The sequence below is a fragment of the Bombus fervidus genome, chromosome 5 (genome assembly GCF_041682495.2).
Source record: "Bombus fervidus isolate BK054 chromosome 5, iyBomFerv1, whole genome shotgun sequence".
Lineage (NCBI taxonomy): Eukaryota > Metazoa > Arthropoda > Insecta > Hymenoptera > Apidae > Bombus > Bombus fervidus.
Genome location: NC_091521.1, coordinates 14,321,292 through 14,348,504, shown reverse-complemented (window position 1 = coordinate 14,348,504; position 27,213 = coordinate 14,321,292). Strand labels below are relative to the sequence as shown.

Genomic DNA, 27,213 nt, shown 5'->3' with positions numbered 1-27,213 from the left:
GTAAATCTTAATTTAGAGGTTAATCGAGAACGTATCTTCTCGAGAACTTGGCCGTGTTTCACGCTTTGTACCGTAGGGAGGCGGACGATCGCTGTTTAACCGAGGATTTTAAAGATACAACTGGAACGTACCTTTCGCTAATCTCCCGACACGTTACTTAAAAGTGGAACATAGCGTTTAAAGCTTTTTCTCTTTTCGCTCGTGTTCAGAATATCCGTGTAAATTCAACGTTATACACGTATGGTGCAACTATATCCATATGTTTAAACTGTAATTGGTTGATCGATATTAATAACGGAGATTGTTCGTAACGATAGTAGGATTTACGCGCTGTAGAAACAGGTTTACGGGTTTCACGAGATCGCATCATGAGAATTCTACAACACGATCGCCTGTGGATGTTCACGAACACGTAGCGTAATTACGGTGGCGACAAATTGAAGACTGATTAACGCTCGACTGCCGCTGACAATCGTTTCACGTGCGAGACAAGAGGGTGCTCGCAGCGACAACGGAGCTGCAATTCATCCACGTATCGAACTTCGATACTTCCGCCAGTCGCGACAGCTCTCGAGTGCTCGCGTGTCAAGGAGTTGCATCACGAAGAAAGAGAGTTTCATTACACACGTTGTTCAATAATTCTCGCGTAGTAGTCGTTTATCTCTACGTATCACTGTCTATCTGTGAATATCGTGGTTTCACGTGCACCACGATAAAACTAACGATTTGATCCTTTAATGGAGTTTCTCTCGAGATTCTTGAAAGAATCTAAAACGAATATATCATATATATATATATAAATGTGTATTATTTCGTCGTGATTTATCTCGTAAACAGGAACCGGATAAACTGTCATAAACAAATTTTTAATCATCGAAGATTATCTCTGAAATTTAACGATAACGTTTACGTTTGCTTCGGTTGAATTCCAAAACGCTTTCAAAGCGATGGATTTTAATGCCAAAAATATTTTAATCGGTCTCATTAGCATCGTCGATTAAAAGCGTCTATTAATTCCAGAGAATTTATTTAATTAGCAAAAATTACACGTACCGAGCGACGCCATGATCCAAAGCCAGTCGATGAAACGATCGATCGAATCGATCAATTTGCCAATTAATCAGTCGTTTGCTACGAATTACCAGAAAGATATCGGCTGCGAAATTAACAACAATGCACGTGCTAACGCCAGTGCTGATCGCTTTATAATCGTCGTATAAATAACAATTCTATGGAAAAGAGAAATTGCGATAGTTCGCAAATTTGATTTTTTCCCCTTTATTCTATTTTGCTTCCTAAGAAAATTTACTTGTCGGAAATATTTTATTTCGAAATCTCCTACTAGGAGCGCATTTCGGGATTTATGATACACTGCGTACGCGAGAGGGAAGAGCTGACAGTAACGGATCTGCGAAAATCGCAGCGTATAAAACTTCACCGCGGCGAGACAGTGTTGCTGCAAAATTTGTTCAAATCAGACTACTCGTGTTCTTGTTACACGCATCATGGAGAATGACGTTTATACGGGCAGAATAAAAGCAAACGTTTTAAATTCTCTGCTTTACATATCGGTGAGAAAAACTCTCGTGTTTTTAATTATCTTCGGGAAAATTTAAAAAACGGCTGAAGAAAAATATCGCGTTATTTTCAAAAGCAACGAAGGAATAGAAACGCAAGGGGAACGAGGCTATGGGTCGGTGGTTTACGTCCGCGCAAACAGATACGTGGTACTGGTGTCGAGAGAAGAACGATGTAAACAGGCGGTGGACGAGCGAGGACGAAGGAATATTGGTGTCGAGAATCGAGCGGGGTGGAGCGTGTGCAGAGAAGCGTGTCTTGTGCAGAAATCTACCCCGTTCGTAGCGGCCGAAGCGGCGGGGATTGGGGAAGCCCCTGGTGGTCGATACGTGGGTCAGCAACATGCTTCACTGGCACTGCCAATGGGGCGGTTTGCGAAATCCTCGAGCGGTACAATCCGTCTACGAAATATCGCAGGTGTTTGGCAAACGAGCTATAGAATCCACCGAATGCCGCGATAAAGACCTCCACGATGACTATAATTAATAACGGTTATCTATCTTTGGAGCGAAGATAATCAAATCTAATCCTTGCCGTAAGATTCTCCGAATTACATTCCCACGAATTAGAAATTTCGAGAGACCGTTGGAATTTCGAGCGGAAACCTCGCTATCATCTTATCATTTGATAGACGTCTTGCACCGTTTCTAACACGTACGAACATTGCGATCAAATGGTCTGTAAATTATTGAAATTAATGGATCTTTTTCAAACAACGATAGATATTAATACCTATGCGTCAAACTTTTGACCAAGACGGTACAATTCTATGGTACTTGTCTCCGTAATCCGCAATCCGATCTTAGATTTATCCGACTTTACTGTTCGACAACATCGATCCATCGAAGCCATCGCGAGATGAAGCTTGATGTAGCCTGTCATTATTAATAACCACTTCGTTCGCATTATTATTGGTGTCATAGTCGTAATTCACGCAACTGTCGCCTGTCTGTTTTAATATTCGCGCGTAATTTCCACGTTGTAAGATTTCTGTTTGCGATGATAACGGTTAATCTTAAAGTAGAATTTCTATTTTGCATATGAAAGATGGCAAAAGAAGGATTAGGACAGAGTATTGGAAGATCGACACCTAATTATCACGTAGTTTTTAAATTCCACGCCAAATCGATATTCGTCTTCGCTCGTTAGTTTGATTCACAGTTTTCTTAAATTGCCATTTCGCTCAATTTCTTTTGCTTTGAAATTCAGTCTCGACAATAGCCGTTCGCGTTTGTCATTTACTCAATTAGCCAAGGATTCGATCTATTCACTGGGTGACGTATTATATCAACTTTGAGATTAATGAGAGCTTACTTTGGAAACAAATATTTTTCATACGATCTCAATTACTCGACCAAGTACGATCAAGCTACCGAATCCATTAAACAGATTGCAGCGGTGCATTTTTTAAAAGTCCCATGCTGCTTGTTTCGATTAGATCCTCGCGCCACGCTCTCTTGTTTCACTTCGCGTAACTGTTTTCAAATTGTACGCGAATCGTTTATTTCTCTTTCGTTTTATTTTTCGCCAATTTTTGTACCTATTTTTTTTTATTTTTCAATTTTTATATACACACACAATAAATAATTGCGTATACATAATTTTTGTATAATTTAACAGTGTACGTAACTGATTCGTTAGATGAAGCGGCACGCGTTTAATCTCGAGTACCTTTGCTTAGGAATTCTACTTGATCGTTGGTTTTTATTAATTCACTTCCTCCTAAACGCAAGGAAAACACTGATTCAAGTTTGATGGCGTCGAGAGATGGGGGCCCTGTTTTTTAATTAAGACATCCAATGGTCGACAATTTTAACATTCGTTTCATTTTATTTTTTATAGCTTTACTTTTTCATCTGTAGCACACTCGACGCGTTTCATCTTTGTTAAAGCTTACTTTGTTTGTAGTTTACTCCAATCGATTTAAAGGGTATTCGTGTCGATCGATACGAATCGATGGAATAAATTCGCTTTAAAAAAAATATTTTTAGGCAGATTTTTGTTTGTGACTTTGAAGCGGCTCGAGATTGCAGTGACATTGTCGTTAGTGACATCGAGTTTCCTCGTCGCTATAATTGTTAAGGAGGTTAGCTGTTGGTCCATTAGGAAAATTGAAACTCATGTTACCACGAAAGTTGTCCGAAGATCCACTTTTGTTGGATTCTTTTAAATGCGAAGTCACTTTGTCCATTTTTCACTTTGCGAGTCGTCAGAGCTTCTTATCTCTTTCTCTCCCTGTATTTCCTTTTCTCCGCCGTTACCCATCTTTATCTCTTTCGTCTCGAATCTACAGCCTTGCCTCCTTGAAATCGAAGCACAATTCGAAGTAGATGAAAGGTATGTTAGCCATCGAATCGGTTCTTTCGATACATAAAATTGCAATGGACAATCATCGCTCCATGTTATCTATCGATGCCTTTGGCAAATGTACAATCCTGTCTTTGACATTCTAACGCTATGCGAGAACAAGAGAATTAATCTAAACTAATTTTAAAATGCTTGCTTTATCCTGACATTGTTAAAATTTCCGTCTTTTGGTGTTCTTCAATTCGGAAGCTAGCGATTTTCCGCTCCGAGAGCCACGAAACTTTTCCATCCTTTATTTTCCACGTCTCCTTTTATCCATGTTCCTATTCGAAAGCTCGATGAATTTACATTTCGGTCGTGCACCATTTCAAAACTTTTATCCTGACAATTTGAGTGGAGCGGATTAAGAACAATAGCGAAGTATCGCGTCTCGCGTTACCAGGGCAGCGTGTGTACGAGTCCTCAATTTTCCTCGAGAAAACAGCGGCTCGAAGCCAGATCTTGGAATATTTACCACCGTGGGCTCGAGAGAGCCCGAGGCCGGGCAGTCCATTTTCCACTTTTCGACTCGGCAAATCCTCCTATCTTCTTCCTTGTACTCTTTCTTTCTCGCGAGTGTCCCATCTTATCTGGTTCGTGCCGAGTCAACAGCGGAGATCCTGGCCGCGGGCGATTGGAAATCGATTCCCGACGCGAAAGTAATTCGTAAGGAGACACCGAGTTCCGGTAGCGGCGAATAAACGTCCCTTTGTCTCGTTACAAACGGCCTCGTTGAAAGGCGACTTTCCTCTGACTTATTCTGAAATGGAAACTGTTGGCACACTCCTGGGGCCGGATATGTGTTCCAATGCGCCGAATAAAAATCGGTTTCCCGCTGAAAGCTGACTTATTTCTAGTTTCGCATTTGCTTCTCGAGAGGAGAGTAAAACAGCGTTTAGAAAACGTTTCGAGTTACTCTCTAGACGTTTCCAAGGATTACGGACCAAGTAAAATGAAAGAACGCCTCTCAGGCTATTTTTACGTTTAAATTTACCATTCGTCGAATGTATTTTACAAGAAGATAGACATTGCGCGTTAGAAGTCAATGGAAAAGGAGAAACTGTTATCGAGTCGGATAAGGAATTTCGCGGCTGCACAGCTTTACCTTCTTGCAATCGACTCTGCTTCCATTCTCCTGGAAGAAGAATCTTCATTCACCCTCGTGTAATTTTATAAAGACAGCTGTATAATTTTACTGCAAAGCCGATGCTAGATAGCAAAGAAAACTGTTTAGACCGTAAATTGCACTTTACGTTTTCACATGCTCCGCTTGCAAATTATTTTCATTGATTCAGTCGTCGAGGTAAACGAGCTTCGTTACGAAACGAATCTCTTTATTCACTGCCTCTCGATTCTCAACACATCTTATCTCTCTAGAATAACTGTCTTGTCAATCAGTCACACGATTGCTTCCGAATTGCTGGTTCAATAGAGTTAATCAGCAGTTAGCATTAATGCTTTGGCATTTGGTCGATCAACGATCGAATCTTTTCTCTGTGTCGCTTTCTCTCATGCACAATATGGCTCACTGTAGATGTAAGCTGGGGTCTCCCGTTGAAACTGCGGTAGTTTCAACATCGCTTGCAACCTAACCCACTCAGCTTGCAGTAGATACCACTGCCTAGAAACCATTGTATGTGTTTCTGGTGCAGCTGCAAATACAATGGAGTTTCACGGCGAATGAGCGTTGCTGCCCTTCACGGAAGATGTACAGAAAATAAAGATAGATCTACGTGGTGTTGCTTTTACTCTGGCAACCTGCAGCGACAATGTTTTACTTTCTCTCTGCATTTTCAAAACCAACGACAAGTGCATTCAATCACGAGCGGTTATAGCATTGTAATAAATCACGAGAGAGGATATTTCATGAAATTTTAAATTTATTATATTAATTCGAAAGCACGTAGAATGACATTAATCCATCTATATATTTCGCTTCCCCTTTGACACAGATACCTGGCTACGTACGCTTTTATTATACTTGACCAGGCGTATAGATATTTTAGCGTTCGCCGGTCTGACTACGTACGTGCTTGATTCTACTTTGTCGAGCACGCTATTATTAGGATACGTTAAATGTTACGACTCTCTATGTTTTGCTACTACTCGAATTCAACGATGTTTTTTTTTTAAACTGATCGACCCTCTAATTAAGTAGAAACGGTTCACAGCCGCGCAACTGACCTCAGGTTATTTTTAATGACGTTACTATGATCGGAGGAGGATAACGGCTATCGATTACTTGCTTACTTAAACGGGGTACAAATAGAATCAGTGTACGCTGAGACGTAGCACGCGCGAAATTTTATAGCGTGCAATCTGTTCCTAATTCGTCGTTGGTTGAAAAACGGTTGAAAAACAAAGTATAATTAAAAATAATTTCTTACTGTAAACGGAGCCATCTATTCCGGTCACATACTCGTTGTTGTATACAATGACGTTCGCAGGTATCGTTAAAATTCGTTTATTCCGTTTGTGACGAACGAACACTTTGAAAGAGAAGTGAACTGGAGTTGAAATGGACGCAAAGACGTTCACTAAATTACCGTTCGCTTCCGTAATTTTGGATACGTCTTTCAATTTAATTACATTCGCTTCTTTTCAGCGTACTTTTCTCAAACCTGTTAATCTCTGTTTGCAAAGTCGCTTTACTTTCGGAAACAACTCGAGAGCAACGCTCACCTTCTTCGACGTTGCACGCATGTATATATATTCTACATTCCTCCATTTGTCAATTTTTCCCTTTACGTTATACCCGCTACAGTTATAATCCTCAAGCTGAACAAGCTTTTTCGTTGCGACGCTCGCGACGTCTCCATTGTTTATGACTAATTCGGCATCGACGAAATTAGAACATTTTTTGCAAATTAGTAGCGTTGGTAAATTGTGTCAAGACGCAGTTTCAAAGAACGATACGACATTATGTTGGAAACGTACGTAAACGCGTTATGAACGCGAATAATGCCATTGTAAAATATGAATTCGTCAACCTAAATATGAAAATGTACCTTTTCAACCATGCTCGAAGCAACTTGTTAACATCGCAACGGAATAATGTTATCGAATGAAAAGCCGGCGCGTAACTAACGGATATTCATAGAATGGGTAAGTTGGTTGTTCCTTTTTGCGGATCGCGAGGCTCGACGAATGACCCCAGCGTATTCCGCTTGATACGCGTCTAAAGAACATGCAAAACTTTATGCCGCCGTTATAAATTTCATTACTTTCAATTAGCCACGGTAAACAGGCCACTGAGCAGATTGCAGCGTATGCGTCCGCATTAACTACATGGCTTATCGATAATTACTGATAAATTTATCTTGTGTTAGAGCAATATCTGTTACGTCGGCCGACTCTCTGCCCAGACCGGGCCACACGTCACGGGCAGGATGGCAACCAGATGTCTTCACATCCTTAACGCGTACCCTCGATAGTCTCAAGTACTCTCCATAAATCCCAGGCATTTTCTATTTAAGGTCCTTCAGACCGACCAAATATTCTTTCACCGAATAGTTTATTATCTACTATGGGAAGATATGGGAAAGTTGGTTTCTCTCACGTTCAGTATCTTCCGTTCGCGATTTTCTCTCGAGGGCGGCTAAGGCCCTTCCTAGTCTACCAGCCGTCTATTATCCAATCAGAAGCAATTTCTATTGCCCTCACTTTCCTAGCCAAAATTGTCATGAACAAATCCGATGGTTCCGTGCGCGAGACACACCCATCCTTAGCTTTCCTCCGCCGCAGCATCGTCACCCAACGGCACTGATTCTCCATCTTTCGAACGGTCAACACCTTTGACCGGGCTTCCACCTTTGCATCAGTCACTTACTTTACTTATACATACGCACCAGTCTAACTATATTCATCACAAAGTTGTTGGAATAAACTGTAACTTATAATTTGTTATATCAGTGTCATATTCGATTTAACTACCTCTATTATCCTAACCGAAATAGGGGATCGATCATTTCACGGTGTCGATTGTCTAATCGTAACGGGAATTTACAACTCCCGTTGACGTGCTTACTCCGCGAGTGAACGAAACAATATCCAATCGCAATACCTGTTATTAGATGTTGCTGCTATTTTACCATTCGTTTGTAATAGCTGATTCGACTAGTCGAATACAGCCCTGCACAAATTATCCGTGAAATTGCCAGAATAGCGTAGTATCGTGGATAGATTGTCTAAGAAATATCGGGTGAACTATAAATAATGTTGCGAGAAAGCCTAAGTGCCTACAGGCCAAAAGGGTCTGGAAACTTCAATGGACCGAGCGGCCCATCAATATGTCGTCGATTCTTCAGTCGAATAGTTAGGCGGAAAAAGGGCTTACGTGACCATGGCCGCGGACGGTTGCGAAACACGTACGTGGTGGGGCTATGAGAAAAGACAAAGGAATGCTTAAGGGAAAAAGACGAATTAACAGGCAGTCGTGAGTTGAGAGGTCAAAGTGTTGTCGAGGAGGATGTCCCGCGTGAAAGAGAGCGTTGGAACCGTGGTGACGAGAGTTGTGAATTAATTATTTAGATGTATTAGTTATAGCACATTACTGTATTTAGTTTACGTTAAATAACGTTTCCTATTTAATCCATTGTGAATAGATCTATCGATCAATAAAATTAACATATAGGATAGAAATTATTGGAAACTCTAATTTCTAATATTTCTAAATAAATAAAAGAATCCTACAATAGGCCTGCCTTTCAGCAAAAAATTATTTCCTTCGATGTTACGTTTACTGACGAGTCTGATGAAAATTTCATCGCGTCTACCCTGAAATGTACCCCAGAGTTCCCTGAATATAGGGTAAACATCGAAACGCGATCAAAGACTAATGTCTCGTTTCAACCGACATCCTTTGGACTGAATTTTTATTCCACGTCTCGAAACGACGCGGAACATTCCGTGAGATCGTATATCAGTAGGTACTATTGCGAGGCCTAGAAACTCCCTAAAAGGATTAAACTGTGATAAAGATTTTACGACTGTCCATCTACAGGAAATAAGGCGTTGGTTCGTGAAATTTTTCGTAGAAGATTGTAAAGTATCACTAGAGTGAACTTTGACTCGTGTAGTCACAAAGAAAGTCGTCTGTAATTCGTAAATAAATAAATAAATTCGTGATTCGTTGGCTCAAACATAGATGGATCAGAATCGATCTGCTATAGCTGTCTACTTAAGGAGCCATATACGTTTCCATACGTTTTATAAATTTATAGAGAGAATCGTATCGTGGAGTATCCGATGTGTAGTGAGACGATGTTCGTTCTTCCAAGCTTTTTACATTCTTGTTTTTGTTTGTCGACCTGGCTAAATTCCTAGGAAGCGTAGACGAACTTCTCGAAGTACAACTTGTAAGTGAGAATTACATAGTGACAATTAAATTAAGCAAGTTCAAGTTACGAGGAACGAAGGATTAGTCAATTATAGGTTCCGGTAAATTGCAATTCGAGGCAACGAGCTATGTCCGACTAACTACGAGAATTAATCTACTTTCTCGACAATCTCACAATCAGCATCCGTGTGTTTCGCGTTTCCCCATGGGTATCATTGGTCCAGATTCTCGAATTTACGACGGAGTATACGTCGATGACAAATTAGGTTCGCGTATCACGTCTTGTCGTAAATAAAATTGCACGATCGATGAAAACGGTAATCTTGTGGGTCGGAAAAGTTGGAGATCGATGGAGACGTCGCGTTGCCTCGGAACAAAAATTCCTCGACCAGAGTCGCAATCGCACAGACAAGAACAACAAGTTTTGAAATTCCGCCCGCGGTCACGAGGATGAGTTGGCGGCGTTTTACAAGCACGACGTTATGCTCGCTTGTAGTAAGAGCATACCTTCAACTTTGGGTTATAAAACCGTTTACGGGATATACAGAGTTTCGTGTATCGCGTGACGGTCCCGGTTCCCATAGGAAGAAATACGAATACGTGTTTTATATAGGAGGTTTAAACGGTCCGTGTAGATAATACCTGCCTATAGAGATGGCGAGCCAGCAGGCGGCGTATTTACGTCGGTTGGTCGTTATCCGTCTTCGCCTTTTACAGCCGCGATACCACGCACCGCAATGGCATCTCTATATTACGCTTCGGTTTTATTTCACCAGCAGCGCTTCTCGATCGAAAATCAACCGATAATCGACGGATGACGCTTGAGGAATTCCCTATCCCGAAAGAGATCCCAGCCACGGATCGAATAGCGATGCAGAGAAAATATCTTGCCGCCGCGCTTCGCCATCGTTACAGCCTTTCGCTCTTTTCTCGAATTATTTAGCGATGCGTTTAATACTTTGCCGATGCATCGCGACCAGATTATCGTTCCACGCTAACCATTAGCCTGATATTGAATTAGCAACCTTACGCTCCTCCGTTCCAGGCATTAAACGTCATCCTTAAGCACTGCACGGGCTTCCTCTATGATAATTTTTATAATCAAGGTAACGTTTTATACGTACTTATAACACGATACACTCGTTGCAAATTATTATCGCGACTACTCGTTTGGAAAGCGTTAATCTCTTATAGAAAACGATTATTTCGCCGATGTAATTGAAATGTTTTTAAATTTATTCGCTCTTTCACGGGACGTTCTTAAAACACAACGAAAGGTGCGTCGGTGTTAGCTGGTTGCCGCTAGAAAGTCTCAATTTAGGTCAGCGTTCTTTCGCTGTAACAAACAACGTTGTCGATTAAATCAACACCGGAACAAGTCTACTCTTAATCGCATCCTACTTCTTTGACGTACTCGGCTCTGTACCTTCGTACCGCGTATCTCCTGTACTTTGTATCGTCGTGTTGACTGTTCCTTCAGACTTTGACAGGAAATATCTGCATAGACGAAATAAAAGGAAACCAATGAACGAGCCAAAACGACGTCGGTTCGGTCGCGGACACGTTAAAGAGCATAACTCGAACGATTCCTATCCGTTTCATCTTCTCCGAATCGAAGGTTCCGAGCGTTCTCCACAAATAGTCGTTGCAAAGCGAATAGAAGAGAAAGAATGGGGATAAAACGCGGTTAAGGAACCGGGAAGGAAGAGTAAAGGGAAACGGAACGAGCGTTAACTTCCAACTGCAGCTAACCTAGTAGTCTCGGTCTCTCGGCCAACGAGATTTATATGTTTACGCGCTTTCTATTTTCTGGGAGTCGCGACTATCCTCGTTTTATTTTATCCCGTCGACCCCTATCCCGTGTCCTGTTTCCATCCGCGCGCGTCTTGCGCGATTCAGGCTCGCTCGGCGTTTTCCACCGGTAGCGTGCACACGGTAGCCGCGAGAGGTTCGTTTGGCAAATGGCCAACGCCAGTCACCGGCCGAAAACTGTTTTCGACAGAACCACCTAAGCGATATCTTTCCGTTTCTAACGTTGTCGAACTATGGCGCGTTCCCATACCGTTTCTCGTTCATTTCGAGTGCGTGTCTCCATTCTCATATTTCTTGTCGACCTTTTCCATCCTTTTGCCGCATCCATCGTCCGTTCCCGAGAAGCGTCGATTCAAATTTCCCAGCTTCGTGTTTGCGACTTCCGACTAAGTTCTCGCTTATTTCCGTTCTTCTATTTCATTTTTGTTTCCAAATGTACGAGAAAACGAGGAAAAACATCAAAGTGCAAACTAAACCGCGCTGACTGCACAACTCGTTCAGGCTGGCCTGGCCCTCTTTTCTAGCTGGTGAAGCACCCACTGAGACTCATCGTTTCTCTTATGCGAGCCCTCCGAGCTAACCTTTCCGTTGCAGAGTACTCGAGGTGCCTTAAGCGTCTTCAATAGACCGAACCTGCCGTTATTCGGTCTCTAATCGAAACGCAATAAATTCCAGGTCGGTCGACTTGCATCCTATAATCTACGAGAGCCCCGTTCTCTGTTGTTCGCACTGTGCTTCGACCGATTTAGACGATTCCGTACGATGAACAGGCATTGCATCCTCGAGTGGTATTTAGCACGACCTACGATCTGGTTGCATTTTCTACTCGTGGTACGGGCTCGTGTTTCCGTGGCAGTTTAATACTATCCTTGATTCGGTTGACACCGATTACGCTTCTCGATGGAAGACGAATCACGATTTAATCCAACTTCGATGCGACAGAGCGTGCACAGCACTCGACCCAAGTTTACGTTATAGGTTTCGGTATCGAGTTTCGCTGGTCGAGCATTAATTCACGCATTGGCGAGGTTCGAATCAAAGCTCGTGAAGGTCTAATGAAATTGCCGTGAGTATCCACCATCGGTGACTTAACCGTCGATGCTGCCCTGTTACAGACAGTTTCTCTATTTACCAACACATGCTTGTCTCTTTCTCTTTTCTCACGCACGCTCCCACGCACACACACACACACATTCTCTCTCTCTTCGTTTTGGAATTCTGGATATGGGGCATTCTCTCGAGGTGATACCATTATTGAATTTCTCGCAAGGATTTCATGGCCGAGAACGCCGACAGTTTACTCGGTTACCGCAACCATTTTCGGTTATAACGTGCAGACTCTGATTTTTCAAGAGAAAGATTTTTTTCGAAAATGTGTGGAAATGCGACGTCGTGAGCCGAAGAGAAGACGAGCGACGACAAAATCGCGTAGTAACAAAAGAAGAAGCATCTTTCGAAGATTTGACAATTTTTCGTTGTATATGTACTTTTAAGAATTCACGCTGGAGAACCCTGAAATATGTTTGCACCCCTCTCTCTCCGTCTATCAATCCCTTGCTGCTATTTATAAATCGTATTACAATAATAAAATCTATCGATCGAAGGGAAACTCGTCGGTTTGCCTTGTGAAAGTTTGATCAAAAGCCGACCGATGAATGTTGGAAGCGCGTTTCATTATTTTTCCAAAGGATGCAAAGAGCGAGGCGAATCAACTGCGTAACTACGTTCGTCAAACAAACGATTTTATCTTTTCCGTATTACGACCATTTTTCCGACAACGCACCGCACCGCAATGAACGCATGAACCGGTAAACTAGGAATATCGAATAATCCTCTTTGAGAGGAGAGGATGTGGGAGCGGAAGCGATAGGGATACAAGGGCCGCGCATCACGGGACTTGCATTATCAACACGAGAACACATAAGCTGCGGTTTTCTTGTAACCATCGTGCAATTACCGGTAGCTGGAACGCGGACGCCGCGCGTGGGATGAACGCATACATCGGTACACGCGTGTGCGTGGCGCGTGTTCATTGAAATTTTGGCCGCACAATTCTCCTTTAAAAAGCACAAAGCTAACGGCGAGAATTCGTTGCATTTCAAAGGTACTATGCGCACGCAAATTTCGAGGCTGTTTTGTGTGAGACTGCAGCGAGGCAACGTCGAGGGCGACAGCGAAAAAAGAAAAAAAAAGGAGTAGTTAGAAGAGTGGGAGGAAAGACGCGGGCTGCTGTTTTGTTCCGTGTAATTGCGACACGTACGGAAGCGTCAAAGGGTTTTGTATTCGTCTCACAGTTGGGTAGCGTTAGGTGGATTACTCTTCACTGTTCTTTTATGCACGCGTTTTTCCTTAATTGGTGGTCAGGCGAATCGACGTTCACGAAACGAGAACGTCTTTGTCTGGAACGCGTGTCGTACCACTTTCGTTCTTACGTTTCTGGCTGTCGCTCCCTATAGGGTAGACGTAGGTAATTTGGTGAATTAACGGAGGCGTCGACGAAAAGGATCGCTTGCCTGTTTTTTTTTCCTTCGTTTTTATACTCCCTCTGCGCCTGCGAATGGATCCCTCCGTTCGCTAACTGTACGGAAACATTCTCATTGGTAAAACTGTATACCATGTAGCATGCTTTTTGTCGAGTTTATGTTAAACATCGTGGCAACTATTTCCCAAAATTTCCCGTGGTATTTCCCGTTGCTTGCTCGAACCGTTACGACGTCTATTTTTTAATATCCAGCTTTATGTATTTTCAATATGTCTCGATGGTTCGAAATGTTCAGGCTATTAATGCATTCTAAATTAGATCAATTACCGCGTTGCTTGAATCCGCTAGTATTATTAACTCTTCTCGTAAATGTACCGATCGAACGATTCTTAATTCTCTCTACAATCCTTGTTTTCGATTCAGCGCATAGTGGTCGCTTGATTTATTGTTATGTTGCGTATAATGTTAATGCTACGTTAATTCGATCAGAGTTTGCTTATGTAAAATTGTATACTTCTTTCGATGAGCAGCAATTAACGAAACATTTACACTATATACTGTTTGCAATGCAAACTAGGTTTTTCATTGTGGGACAAATTTAACGACCACCTAGTTGGTAATTAAAAGAGAAAACGATTGAAGAACTGCATTCAAAAGTATGGTCGCATACGCACAAGGAAAAGAAGCGAGAGAAAAGAAATAAAGTGGCCTATATAACGGTACAGAATTGCAATATTCCATGATAGCGTGGAAGAAAGACCGAAGGAAAGTTGCTTGAAATAGAGAAAAGAAAGAGGAAAACTGCCAGCACATAGAAAGGGAGTGTAAATGCACATATCATAGAAACTGGAAGAGAAAACTCCTTCGAACACGTTGCACGGATTCTTTTATGTCTCTGCATTTCGTGTTCGTGTCTCTTGCCAAATAATAAGGGAATTACACTGTAAAAATCTTACTCTAATTCCAGAAAGCTGTAGCCCGGAAATACGATCCTCTGGGAAACGAGAATTTACGAAAATGGGCCGTGAAATGATCGTAACGCTGGAACGAAGTTGTCTTTCAGGTCGAAGATTTATAAAATGTAGTCGCTGAATTGGGAGCAAAGTCTTTTCTCGGAGACTGGCAATTGTCACGTTCACTAACAACACTATTATTGCTTGGTAAAGTGAACGTATAACGCAATGGTATCGGTAATCCGTACTTACTTTGGAGTATCACGTACTAATTGCCTGCTGGACTCTAATTGCATTTCCAACATTTTGAGGGCTAAGCGAATACAATACTGGCTTATTACGTTTCCTGCATAGAGAGAACAATTAGCGATTAGGCTTGCTTCGAGCGAGCTTCGCCAAATATACTTCTACTACAAACACTCTGTATAATAGCATCATTTTCGCTAGCCAAACGCTGGTCTCGAACCAAAATCTTCGTCACTTGCGATACATAGCGTTGCGGATTAATCGCCACGCGTCTATTTGAAAAACGATCGCTTCGTTTGTCATAAGTCGTCAATTCCGATGTGATTAAGCAACATAGAATTGAAACGCGAAAGAGCAGACGAATAAGAGGCGTACACTGGAACCATATCAGATTATAATTCCTTAGAGCGACATAAAGCTTGGGATTAAAGCTCGAGAGAGAAGGGTGAGAAGAAGCAGCCGTGCTAGATTCAAGTCTATTCTTCGTTATGCAATCCGTATTCGTCGGCAATCAGTAGTACACTCGCCGCTACTATTCTTCCTCCATCGTCTGTACTTTCTTTCCACGATTTCAGCAACAAACTTGAGCGTTGGTTAGATCGACGGACCAACGGTAACCACCACACGCCGTGGTGGTTTTAACCACGCGATGAAAAATCGCATTATTCACGAGTGTCGGAGTTGCACGATTCTTCGAGACGAGAACAGCTTCTGGATTCGTTTTGCTTTTTTGCTTGCAAAGCGAAATCGCTTTTCCCCTTTTGTTTTCTACTGTCACTCGCCCCTTGTTTCCGGTATCGCGCGTAATTCTAGCATTAAGCAAAACCGTTGAGTGCCGTCGCTTGGACCAGACTGCATATTAATTTAATTTTACTTACGTAAGGTAGGCCCCGAGGCTTCTGGTTAAGACACTAATTGCGATTTTTAATTAAGGCACTGATTCAATTACGTCCTTTTATCCACTCTAATTATTAATACCTGGCATACAGACGACCGGCTTACCTTCTCCTGCGATGGAAACTGATGAATGGACTATAATTTCCAAAAAGGACACGTTCGTTTCACGAATAACGTTGCAATTCCGTTTACATGGATTTAATTGATTGCGTCTCGTTGCAAACCCGGTTTTAATCACTCCCTCAATCGAATTACGTTCACTATCGTTTTAATGAAATTACCAGATTTCGTCTTGAGGCAGCGATTAATTTGTCAACATTATAGACGTTATATATTCTTTATTTTTTGAAGAAATGGGACAAGTACTCTAGAGACGTGTATTGTTAACGCATATCGATCGAAGTCTTCGTATTTTGTTGCTCTTCTTCCGAAGGTTGTATATTCGTTTAAGCGTTTGTATAAAGGCGCACAAGCAGCATAATAAATCTCCTTATTGCTTTTAAAGCTACTACTCTGTGCACGTGAGCTTAATCGCTGTATCTTTTGTGTATCTTCTAGTATTACGAATGTTCGAGTCAGTTTCTTCCAATTTAAGTTCAGTTAAATCAAGTTTGCCAATTTTTGACGAAATAAATAATTCGATTTAAAACTTTGCTCCGTCGTAAAAACCTTCATCGTTCTCCATATAAATAACATATATCGAACATAAAAGAAGATGAATTCGTACGATTACAGTCGGACGACTGTATGTTTGACGATTATCGAATTGGAAAACAATTTGAACGCAAGCGTATCTTCTTTGTCAGGTATCTAAGTGCTTAGACCAGCGAGGAGAAGGTAGTAAGATGAGTGGGTATCGAGGGAAAAAAATCCAAGAAACGTCGAGGCGAAATGGAGCTAGTCGACGAATACGAGGGACTATCGCGGTATAGGATCGCAATAAATATAGGCCCTCGTCGAAACACAGTCGGACAAGTGGTCGAGAGATCAACCGAAAGAATAAAACAGGGGAAGGCGCAGGACAAATCGATAAATAAATTTGTCTTTCGTGGGAATTCTGTTGTCTAATATCGGTTGAAAGCTTTAAGGTATTCAGCGATCAGTCGCCCGAAAGACTTGGGACAAAAAACACGACTTCCGTGATACATGGTAGAGAATACAGGGGAATGTTATTCGTCGCTGTAAAAAGCATTGTTGAAATGTATATAAATCATTCGAGGCAATTATACGACGATAATTGTATTTTATCATAAAGTTTAAGAGTAGCGATGAAAAAATATCGATCGCGCGATTTTTCCGCGTTTCGGGGTTGTTTCCTTTGTAACGGACAACGTAACACGACAAGGGAAGAAAGACGAAAAGTTTAAAAAAAGAGCGAGTCGGCAGCAAATTCGTAAAATGATAAATTCAAGAGAAGGTTGAGTAGCTGAAAGAGCAGTCGGGAAATGGGCAGAGGACCGGAAGAAAAATGCGGCCGCGGACGAGGGGTGGGTGACGGCTGGGCGGATATATTTGTCGTGTTCCAGCGGATCCAGATGCCTGTAGAAAATTAATCAAAGGATGCGACTTTAGGCAAAGGAAGAAAGGAATGTTGTGCATCTCTGACTGGAGATTTTTTAGCGAGGTCGCGAGCGGATAAGGAAACGTTTCCATTCGCAAGAAATATTGCACAAACGTTCCTTAGAGAAACGAATCCTGAATTCAACGCTCCGTCACCGCTGATTATTGTACCGTCTAAAAAGATTCTTTAGTTTTGTCGATGATGCTTTTTAAAGCGTATTGTTTTGGACGGAACGTTCCCTGGAGCAGAACAAAATTCGCAGCGTGCCCGGATCTGCCGATTCCGCCGCGTTGATTTTGTTTCGTTTATTAGAACATCCTTGCCAATTCGAGACAAAGCGTGCTCGAGAAATTGCTGAAACGATAAAAATTTCGACCAAAAGGATAACATTGGGAATAAAGGTGAACGCATGGCCAAGCCGCTTGACCCGCAATGAACATTGTCGCAATTGCTTCAAACAAGAGACGAATGCTGAAGGGAAGAGAAAGAGGGAAGGAAGGAGATCCACGAACTCGTTTCTCGAACATTTGCGACTCGTTAATGTTCGGAATTTCCATCTATTCGAATATCATCGGCAGAAAGCAACGTTTTTTTCCAGCGATATCTATATTGGCGTGCTTTCGTGTGCCGGAAGGCCGACGAATTAATATACACGCGAGTTCATTAGCACCGCGGATTATATTGACATTCGGAACAGTGTGCACTGTCGTAGTGTGACAACTTGATGATTAATGGTTTACGCGAACACGGTGTTTCGTGACGAATGCCGATATACTGCATTGTACAAGTATATAGAATACTTTGCACTGCCATCCAGTGAGAATCGATCAGCTATTCCATAGTACGTTTGTGAAGCCACGTAAATTTGTTCGACGTAAATTCGCGTTACGTCGCGAACATCGAATTACGGCCTAGTTCCTCGGCGAACGATTTCGAAGGACCTTCGAGGTAATTAGCCGCGTTCGTTCGGGTGAAACTAGACGTACGTTTACATATGCGGTTGAAAAGCTCGAAATTGTCCCATATTCGACGCTAATACCGCACGAGACATCTGTGACGCGGCTCGATAACATCGCGTGCGTCGTTCTCAAAATCTTAACGCGACGGATCAGTCTCTTTCCATTTCGCCGTTTATCTGGACGGGCGAGAAATATCGGCAACGATGCGTCCAAGTTCGGAAGCTCGTTACGTTTCTAACGAAATGATAAGCTCTCGCACGCGGGATGAGCTATTCGCCGTGAGCTTCGAGCAAACTTTATCTTCGCGAGCGCTTATCACCAATCCACTGAAAATTGTTCGAGAACTTGAAACCTGAAACAATTTCCCCGCGTTTAAACCCTGTTCAACTTTGCGCTGCCGAGCCAACAGGTGCGATGATAATTCGTTAATTCTCGAAAACTACCATTCAACCGGCGCGGCGAGGAAATTATTTCGCGTTTATCCCTCCCTCTTTGTCGCGTCAAACTTTAACTAACGCCACGCTCTCACCCGCTTCAATTATTCTCGCGAGAGTTCTTGTAAAAGCGGACCTAGAGATATCGGCCGTTCGTGCTTCTGATCCAAGAAACTCCGACGAGAAGTTGAACGTCGGCAAGAATGGCCGGTGGAATTTCATGAAAGAAATATCGCGCGACTGAATTGCAGGCTCGCCCGAGAGATCGGAATAGACGTTCGTTTTGGAATGTTATCTGGCAACTGGGCCGTGGAATGGGCGACGGAACAGGCCGACGACCGTCCGAAATCTATGCGTAACGACCTCTGACTACGTAAATTCTCGTCGGCTTTAAAGGTTTCGCTGGCACGTTAATTTTCAGTTAGCTTACAGTTCGCGGCCTCCAGGTACTCAACGAGCACGAGCCTCTCCTAGGGCCAAGTACCATCGTGTCGGAATAACAGCAAAGGTTGTTAAGTCGGGGCTTACGGCAAGCCGGAAGCTAAGTGCATTATCTTTTAGGGGAACATGAATATAAAAAATGATAACTCTCCGAGTCACGGCGTTGCAGAGAAAAGTTGCTGGAATTTTCATTACCCTTACCTTGAAACTTCGATATAATCTGTGTTACAGATAATTTAGCCTTCCTATTCACCTCTTTTTTATTGTAAGTTGGACGTAGTTTTTCTTTTTAAATTACGACGAAAGTATAGTTTGCCCGACACTATCCGAACTCCAGTGTATTATTAACTTCGTAGAAACTAGACTACATTTTGATCGCGTTCTCCTCCGGTAAGAGAGCCGTCTCGAGTTTCCCGACGTCGAGAAGTTTCGTATTGAAACGTTTTCCGTTTCCAGTTCCTGTCAGCATACCGACGAAAATCTTGCCGGAAAAGCCGCGCTTTTCAAAAGCCATCGAACTTCGGATACTTAAAAGTTGGCCGACTCGGTTAATACAATTCCCGTGTTTAACGCAAACGACGAATTGATTATACGAAGTAACGTGCAGATAAACTTTTTGGTTTAGAGAAAACCGGAGGCTGGATTAATTCAATATGACGGGGATAATTCTTGGATAATATCCAGATCGTGCTACGAACCAAACCTTCCAGTATACGTATACGTATACTTCGAAATTCCATTTACGTTTTGTAATGTAAAATACATGGTGGATAAGATGCTTGTATCGCGCAGAGATCCATAAAAATACGAGTAATCCAAGGTGAAGTACAGAGAAGGGAGAGGTAACGGCGGATTAGGACAGTGACGTTATAAAGGAGATCGATAATCTAAAGAAGCGAATCTACACGGAATTCTAGGTAAACTGCTGGTAAAGTTTGCTGATTGGGTAACGAGCTGTATAATACCCGTGTAACCCTTCTCGATTGTCATCCAGTCAAGAAAGGAAACGAGAGACGGACTGTGAGAATTCGAACGGCGAAACTCACCGGATTCGACTTCTCCGATATTGGCCGTCCTTTGACCGTGCAACATTCGGCAAGTTACGTCCTCCGTCATACTAATAGATACACGTGCATGGAACAAATCTATCGAAATGTAACTTTGCTATTAACCGAGACGCGCTTGCTATGGTCTATTTGATTTGAACTTGTTTGATTGATTAACAAGAACTCTGTCGCGCCATTCGATGGGAACGACTCTGCACGAGATACCGTGTTTAGCATTACGCTTATGGCTCGTTGAAAGATGAAGATAAACCGAATGCATGTTGGCAGACGGCACGAAAGAGAAAAGTTATAATTGTTTTTGCGACTGTGTTACAAACTATTACAAAGTTCCTACGCTAGCCGTGAACAATAAGACTGTTATTTTACTAACGCGGCACGTTGCACAAAAGTTAATAAGTATCGATGAAGATCGTAAACTAAATACGCTTCCCTCTGAAACAAACGTTCAAGACATTTGTAATTTTCCGTGGAAAAATGCGTTTGGATCTCGGCCAGGATACAAAATTTCCTATACACACTCGCTGCCTGGTTACAGCGGTACGTAACTATAATGTACAAATATCGGTGTCCACGATGATAACTGGTACAATGCTTCATAGAAATTTCCTCGAGGAATGTTTATCACCGCATAAACTGTATTTTGCGTGCTCGCTACAAATGCTGGGGCAACGATGTAATGTTTTCATCGTGCGCGGCATTTACCAACTCTATGGATTTTATTTAAAGATATAGGTCTGCTTATAGAGCCGTGCAATTAACGAGTCCGCTTGTAGATAGAATTTACGCTTTTCCGGCACACTTGTGCAACGTTTCGCCACGATTTCCTTCGAGAACCAATTCCATTATTAGCAAACCAATTTCACATCTTATCGGGATAACGCTCGGAACAGAAACACGTTTGCCTTTGTTCCGGACTGGCCGCGTTCGGTGTAGCTTTTCCATTCGTTACGAACTCCCTATGGATTCGCCAAGTCTTGCGAGTAGCTCAAGGCGCCTTCGTTTCGGTCATAAACGCGACTTGACCAGACGGCGGCTCCGTTTGGAACTCACATTCATCGAGCGAGTTATGAAATCGTTTAGCACACCACAGGCCGGAGATACTCTCGAGCGGATTTCAATTTGGAATTCGCCCCGGAGAAATGTGCAAACGCGGAAAGAAACTCGTAAGCTATCGGGTAGCAAGAATTCGTGGCTGACGTATTCTCTCAGTGGAACGCGGTGTTTTTCAATTTCGTGCGGAAATGTTCGTGCGTGGCACCGATAAAATAACAGGGAAACAAGAACGCCCGGTAGACGTCGAGGACTAGCGAGAGCTTGTTATCGGCATCAATTTCGAAATATCGGAAATCTTAGCGTGTTGCAGTCGTGTTCGAGGGATCGAGCGTCAGGGAAAAAGGAGGTCGACGCCTTCTACGTGGAGACAAACGTTTACTTGGCTGCCATGCAGCTCGACACCCCCAATCTGCCTCTTGCTTGCTTCCTTCGAATTTCGTGTGCACACATGCCGACATCGTTATCGGCGGATTTATCGTGCCGTGCTAGAAACTTATGCAGCTCGAGTCACAGCCGCCAGTTTTACTGCCTCTAATCGTCGGTTGCCCGATACGGTCGCACGTCTCGAAATTAGCGGCTGCTGTCTTCTTACGAACGATTACAGGCGTTCGGAAAGTAACCGTTTCGCTGTGAAACGATCTTTCCGCGAGATCGTCGCCCATATTTCTATCAAGTAACCGCTTTTATGCGCCGTTTTATCGTCGCGTTAATTTGCGATGCGTGGCGTGCCGATCAATGTTACGAAATACTGACGAAATGGAGTGCGGCGGAAATAGGAAACAGGTCAGGCAAAATGTAGCTGGTATCGCTCGTTTCGTCTTTACGCACGCGCAGAATCTTTCGACGCGTCGAACAAATTGTAAAAAAATTCTACGGCAGGGGGGGGGGCGGACGAGTTGGAGTTTTTATGCGACAATTTTGAATTTAAGTAAGAACGAAAGGTAGCTCCGATAATTGTTTATCTTCAATTTATTTCCCGTGTCTGACAACAGAGCGAGGCTGTTAAACGAGCCGATAGAACCACGAGATCGAGACGAGGCGACTGATTCGCGGTACATTCGACAGCCGCCCCTTTCATCGACCGATCGAATCTGCCGGTAGGGCGTCGTTATCGGTGGGTTCACGTGCTAGGCGTTGCTGATGAATGGTCCCGCGTGTGCAAAGGCACGATCGTCACGCAAAACGTTATTTATAACTTTGGCTTGGAATCTTGTACGGTTAGTCTGTGCAATTTTTTTTTCTTTTTTTTTTCTGAATGGACGTCTTGCAGTTCGCACCGTGGAACGAGATTTCAAACATGAAACCACAGCTTTCGTTAATTTGCAAGCTCTCGCGTCACTTAGAAGAATTTTTAAACGGTTAAATAGAAATTGGATCAAACTGAAATTGGATCGATGGAACGCAATGAGCAACTACTCTTCGTTATGCACAAACGCTGGCGAAAGTTCAGTCAACGTTTTTCTTTGAGAAATGATTTAGGAATTTGCTATCCATCCAAATGAATTACACCGACATTGGCTCATAATTCTCTTCCTTAACTCGTGCAAGCTTGCACGAACGGAGAACGTGTATTCATTGCGTGAAAGCAGAAGTTATTATATCAGTGTCCCATATGCGCAAAATTTCACTGCAAATATTTCAGAAACCGAGGATTATGAAGTAGATTTCATCAAACTTTACTAGATAGTTGTTAAGCTTGAGGTATATGTAATACGAGTTCCACTAACGTCATTTGTTTCACGATGTCGTCGAAATATTACGACCGTGAGATGTAAGCGCCAATGTTCGACGATGTCGTAAACGCGAATACTAATGATATCTGATTGCACGTGACACGCGGAAAATTAGGATTACGAGCAGATTTTTCAACTTGTCGCTCGTCATAGCCCTTCGTATTCTTTTCATCGTGTTACGCGATAGCCATTTTCGTTACAAACGTGCAACTCGTTTCGATTTTAATCTTGCGATATGCTTTCGAAATAATATTGAAACTCCTTTACCGCGCGTTTACGTTTACCATAATTCCCAGCCCTCTCTACCGACAGACAAGGTTCTGTGCGTGACGTTTTCCCGACATATTATAATATTCATCGATCTTACGTTGATATCGTGCGACAAACACTCGACAATCGAATCGACAAACGAAACGAACATATACGGGATACTTGCGTATCCATCGTGTAACACCGTGAAATTATTCTTATAGCCGATAGACAGTGGAGTACAGCTAATCGCTAACGGTTTCCGGTGGTTGGTGCGGGTTATCGCGTGTACCCCCTGTCATTATACACTCGCGTGATCACGCACATGCGGTTCGTCTAATAACATGCATTGATAGCGTGCTCGATAATCATGGAAACAGATTTATACGATGGAAAACAAAAACAGCCTGTTATAAGCGCCACGTTAAGAAACGCTGCTCTTCAAGTTTCTTAAGCATACGTCGAATACGCAAGCGTCTGCCGAAAGAAGCACGATGTTTCACGTTTTTGCTACTCGAAGTAATCAATCTCGACGACGAGAGCGGAAAACTTGGAGCGAGTTCGTTAAAAATGCTTTAACTAGAAGTCTTTCGAGCGAAGCAACGTTTACCTCGATCGAGACTTTTCGTTGCGCCTAACCATCAACCTCCGTCTCGCCTCGCCGCTCAAACTCACAGCCTGGCAAAGAGGAAAAGAACACGAGGCGAGTCCGAAGTAGCACACGTCGACGCGGTATCCCGATAACCGGCAACCACGCAATTACGTCGCTTTCCTTATTATTGCGGTATTATCGTATACAAAGCGCATTAGCATATCGTTGCAACGGCGATGACGGCGATGGTAGCGGTACCGATGGCGATGACGACGGTGCTCGTTATATCCGCGTGCAACGTATTCTCGTTGGAATCAACCGAAGGAAAGTACGTAGCAAGCAACGAGGTTACGTGCGATCTCTCGCAGTGGGTAGCCGGTAAGATTGGCGGTCAGGCTGACAGGCGAAATGGACACGCAGCTGAATCTCAAAGCCTATCTCGCGCCTCTAAAGAGTATCGTAGATTTCGTACCTCGATTCTGTACTCCTTGCACGCCCTGCCACACTTTCTGTCCGTGACACACAGTGCCGTACGTCGTGACCGACGCGAGCTACCCTTAACACTACACCTACGCTGACCCAGCATCGTGTCGGTGAGGTTCGCTCGCATCCGTGGCATCATACGTGTGTTTCGAACCTCGGTGTGTCGAGAGAAGTTTACGTGTGCGCGGACCTTGTTCGTGGACCCTCTGCGCGTTTCCACCATCACAGGAGGTGGATCAGAAGCGCGCATGCTCCTACGGCCAAGAATCACCCCAGTCAGGGTAAATCTGCCACCGAATCAAGACGTGGTGCGTGTCGCGTCGTCCTATATACCATGTCGCGCATATAGACGCGAAATTTTTCTCGAGAAAATTGATATTTCGTTTGGCGAATCGAACCTCTCGTGAAAATGAAGAGCAATCGCGTGGCAATTGCCATCGGAACGTATCCTCGCGTTTACTCGTCGTGTGAACAATGTGAATCGTGTGTAGTAAAGTTTTGATCGGACTAAAAACGAAATATTACTGCGAAACGATTGTAAACAGGCACGTGCGACGATGTTAAGATCATTCTTTAAAAAACGTTACATTATACTGCGATTATTTTAGGCCCTAAACGGGGCCAGTTCGCGAGAAGAATCTTTCCGCCGTTTTCATGACGCTTTTGACCGAGATACACGGCGATATCAAGTGCATCGAACTTTCGGTCGGTTAACACCGAAAACGACGAGATAAAGCCGCAAAATCGAGGAGATACGTTGTGAAGCATGGTTAACGACATTCTTCTTTCCCGTGGATAGAGTGATAAATGGCGTTCTCGTTTAATAGGAACGCGAGAACTCTTCAAAGGAATTACGTCCGCGAACACGTCACGGCCTAGCTTCCTCATCATGGAATAAACATCGAATTTTCCACTTTTACCGTAACTCACGGCAATCGCCGGAATCTTCCATCCTTGACTCGTTTTCGGGGCAAAGAACTATCTCAAGAATCGATAACCCCGATTGGAAGTTGCCTGGTGTCCAGTTGCCAGGTGTAGATCGAAGCAGAAACAGATCGAAGCGTGCAACGTATATTCGAGAATCGTTGAAATAATTGGACCGCCGTGTGCCAACAAGAATCGGCTGGAAAGTTTTCCGCGATACGATCACGGGAAAAGTTTCCACGAAACGTTTCCGACGCGCGTTTTCTTTTTTTCGATCGTTACGAGTGAAAGGTGGTAGTGTTGAAACTTTGGCGTCGACCGCCGGCCAGGCGAGTGTGTGTGTATTTATTTTCGGCTTATTTCCGCGCAATCATCGAAAACGTCCTATGGGAAACGTGAACGAAAACACTGGGCGTCAGGAGAATTGGTCGAGCAAACGAGCCGTGGTGTCGGAACGAATGAAATTGAACTAATCTCGCGTGACCCTCGGGTCACCGAATCTCGTGGCGTTTATTGGACGTCAAGAGTGTACACCGTTTTCGTGGAATGTCGATACGACCGCGATAGGAATTTGTCGCGTGGTGCTAGCATGACAGTGGATGGACAATGTGCTGTCATCCAATGAAGAGGATGTGAATCGCTCTAATATCAAAGTGAACGCGCCATCAAATAGTCGCGGACATGGCTTTGAGGTGGCAGGCGAGGCTGTCCATTGCTGCCATACTCTTTATGTGTACAGAAGGTAATTATTAATTAATCTAAACGGTATTCCGAATACTAGAACCGATTACGTTGCTCCGTTTAGATCGAAGTCGGGCAGCGTGGGTTGCGGTATACCTTGGACTGATTCGCGTCGAGATTTGACCACCTGATCTAACGGACGAGTAGAAGTTATTCGATTGAAAACGTAACAGCTATAGAGCGGCAAAATGGTACAGCTAATGGAATTACCGGCGTGCATGCGTGCGTGCGACGCGAATTTATCGTATGCATTATTCATAAGTCTGTGGCCCTGCCTTGGGAATGATACGCTCCGAGAGAGATAGCCTTTTCTTTCCGGTGTGAAACGCAACACGGTCGTCGTCAACTACACGAGTCCTGTTAATATCGATCACGTAAACTAATTACGCAAAGTGGCGCGACGCGGCGCGCTTCAGGAACGTATTATGCACATAGAACACGCGCGCGATCCTTTTCAAAATCGAACCTGACTATTTTTCTCAACCGTGAATTCGCGCGATGATTTCTATTCCGCGTTTCATACCCCGTTTACAATATCGCTTGGAGGTTCTTACGTTCTAGACGAATGACTTCGGTAATTTGGCTCGATACTGTACCCGGCCACGGCCAGACTTTGTTCACAGTATAATCCGCGCAAAGTTTAATCCAGTAAATTAAATGTTTGCCTGGTACTGTGCAAAGTTGAACCGCGAAAGTTTCGGGTAAGCTGCTAAAGATCACGGGAAATGTTTCCCTGTGTTGAGAGAAGTGGCAAGTACAGGCGGTGCTCTAACAATTTTTTCATTTAGAACGCTCTCTAAGGATAGTTACCTCGTTATTATTTATGGCTATTTCCCCGATCTTCCGATTGGGATTTGTTCGGAGATGTTTCGCTTTAATTGCGAGAATGCAACGATCAGTAAGTGTAGAGATACGCAACTTTCCGCTAATGCTAATGCGTTGGGTAGCAACGTATTAATTCGTTGAAAATAACTGAAATTAAACCGCGCACATCCTTGGCTATAAAGTGACTCCGCCGAGAGTAGCGAGTTTTCTCGTGGAGTTTGTCTTTTCCTGTTTTTACCACCAATTATCATTTCTCAAAAGTATTTCCTCGTGAAATAAATTGCGTCCTATATATTGTTTCAAGCCTGCGAACATATTTTTCCTCCATTCTTGACTTCTTGGATGTGAACGATATTTTTATGATAAATCCGGAAAAATGATTATCTCTAGAGTCAATAAATCGACGACCTAGTAACACTTTTTGCATGGCTCTCGTTTTTATTATAAAATCTCACTTAACCGATTTCGTCGATCATTCCGTTCCGTTAATTCGATCGCT

The 27,213-nt window shown here is 43.2% G+C and overlaps 1 protein-coding gene across 4 annotated transcripts in view; it reads left to right on the top strand.

Annotated features, from left to right (window-relative positions):
* The window catches only part of LOC139987832 (zwei Ig domain protein zig-8), a 144,330-nt gene that overhangs the window by 95,930 nt on the left and 21,187 nt on the right, over positions 1-27,213 (top strand). For 2 of the 4 annotated variants that reach the window (XR_011799948.1, XM_072004554.1), the window contains exon 1: positions 24,490-25,890. The exons of the other annotated variants lie outside the window; for them this stretch is intronic. Coding sequence is in view for 1 of the 2 variants with exons in the window: in XM_072004554.1 (XP_071860655.1) it covers positions 25,830-25,890 (61 nt within the window). In the remaining variant the exon portion in view is untranslated. Of the gene's footprint in view, positions 1-24,489; positions 25,891-27,213 lie in introns of those variants that run through there. 4 annotated transcript variants of the gene reach the window in all.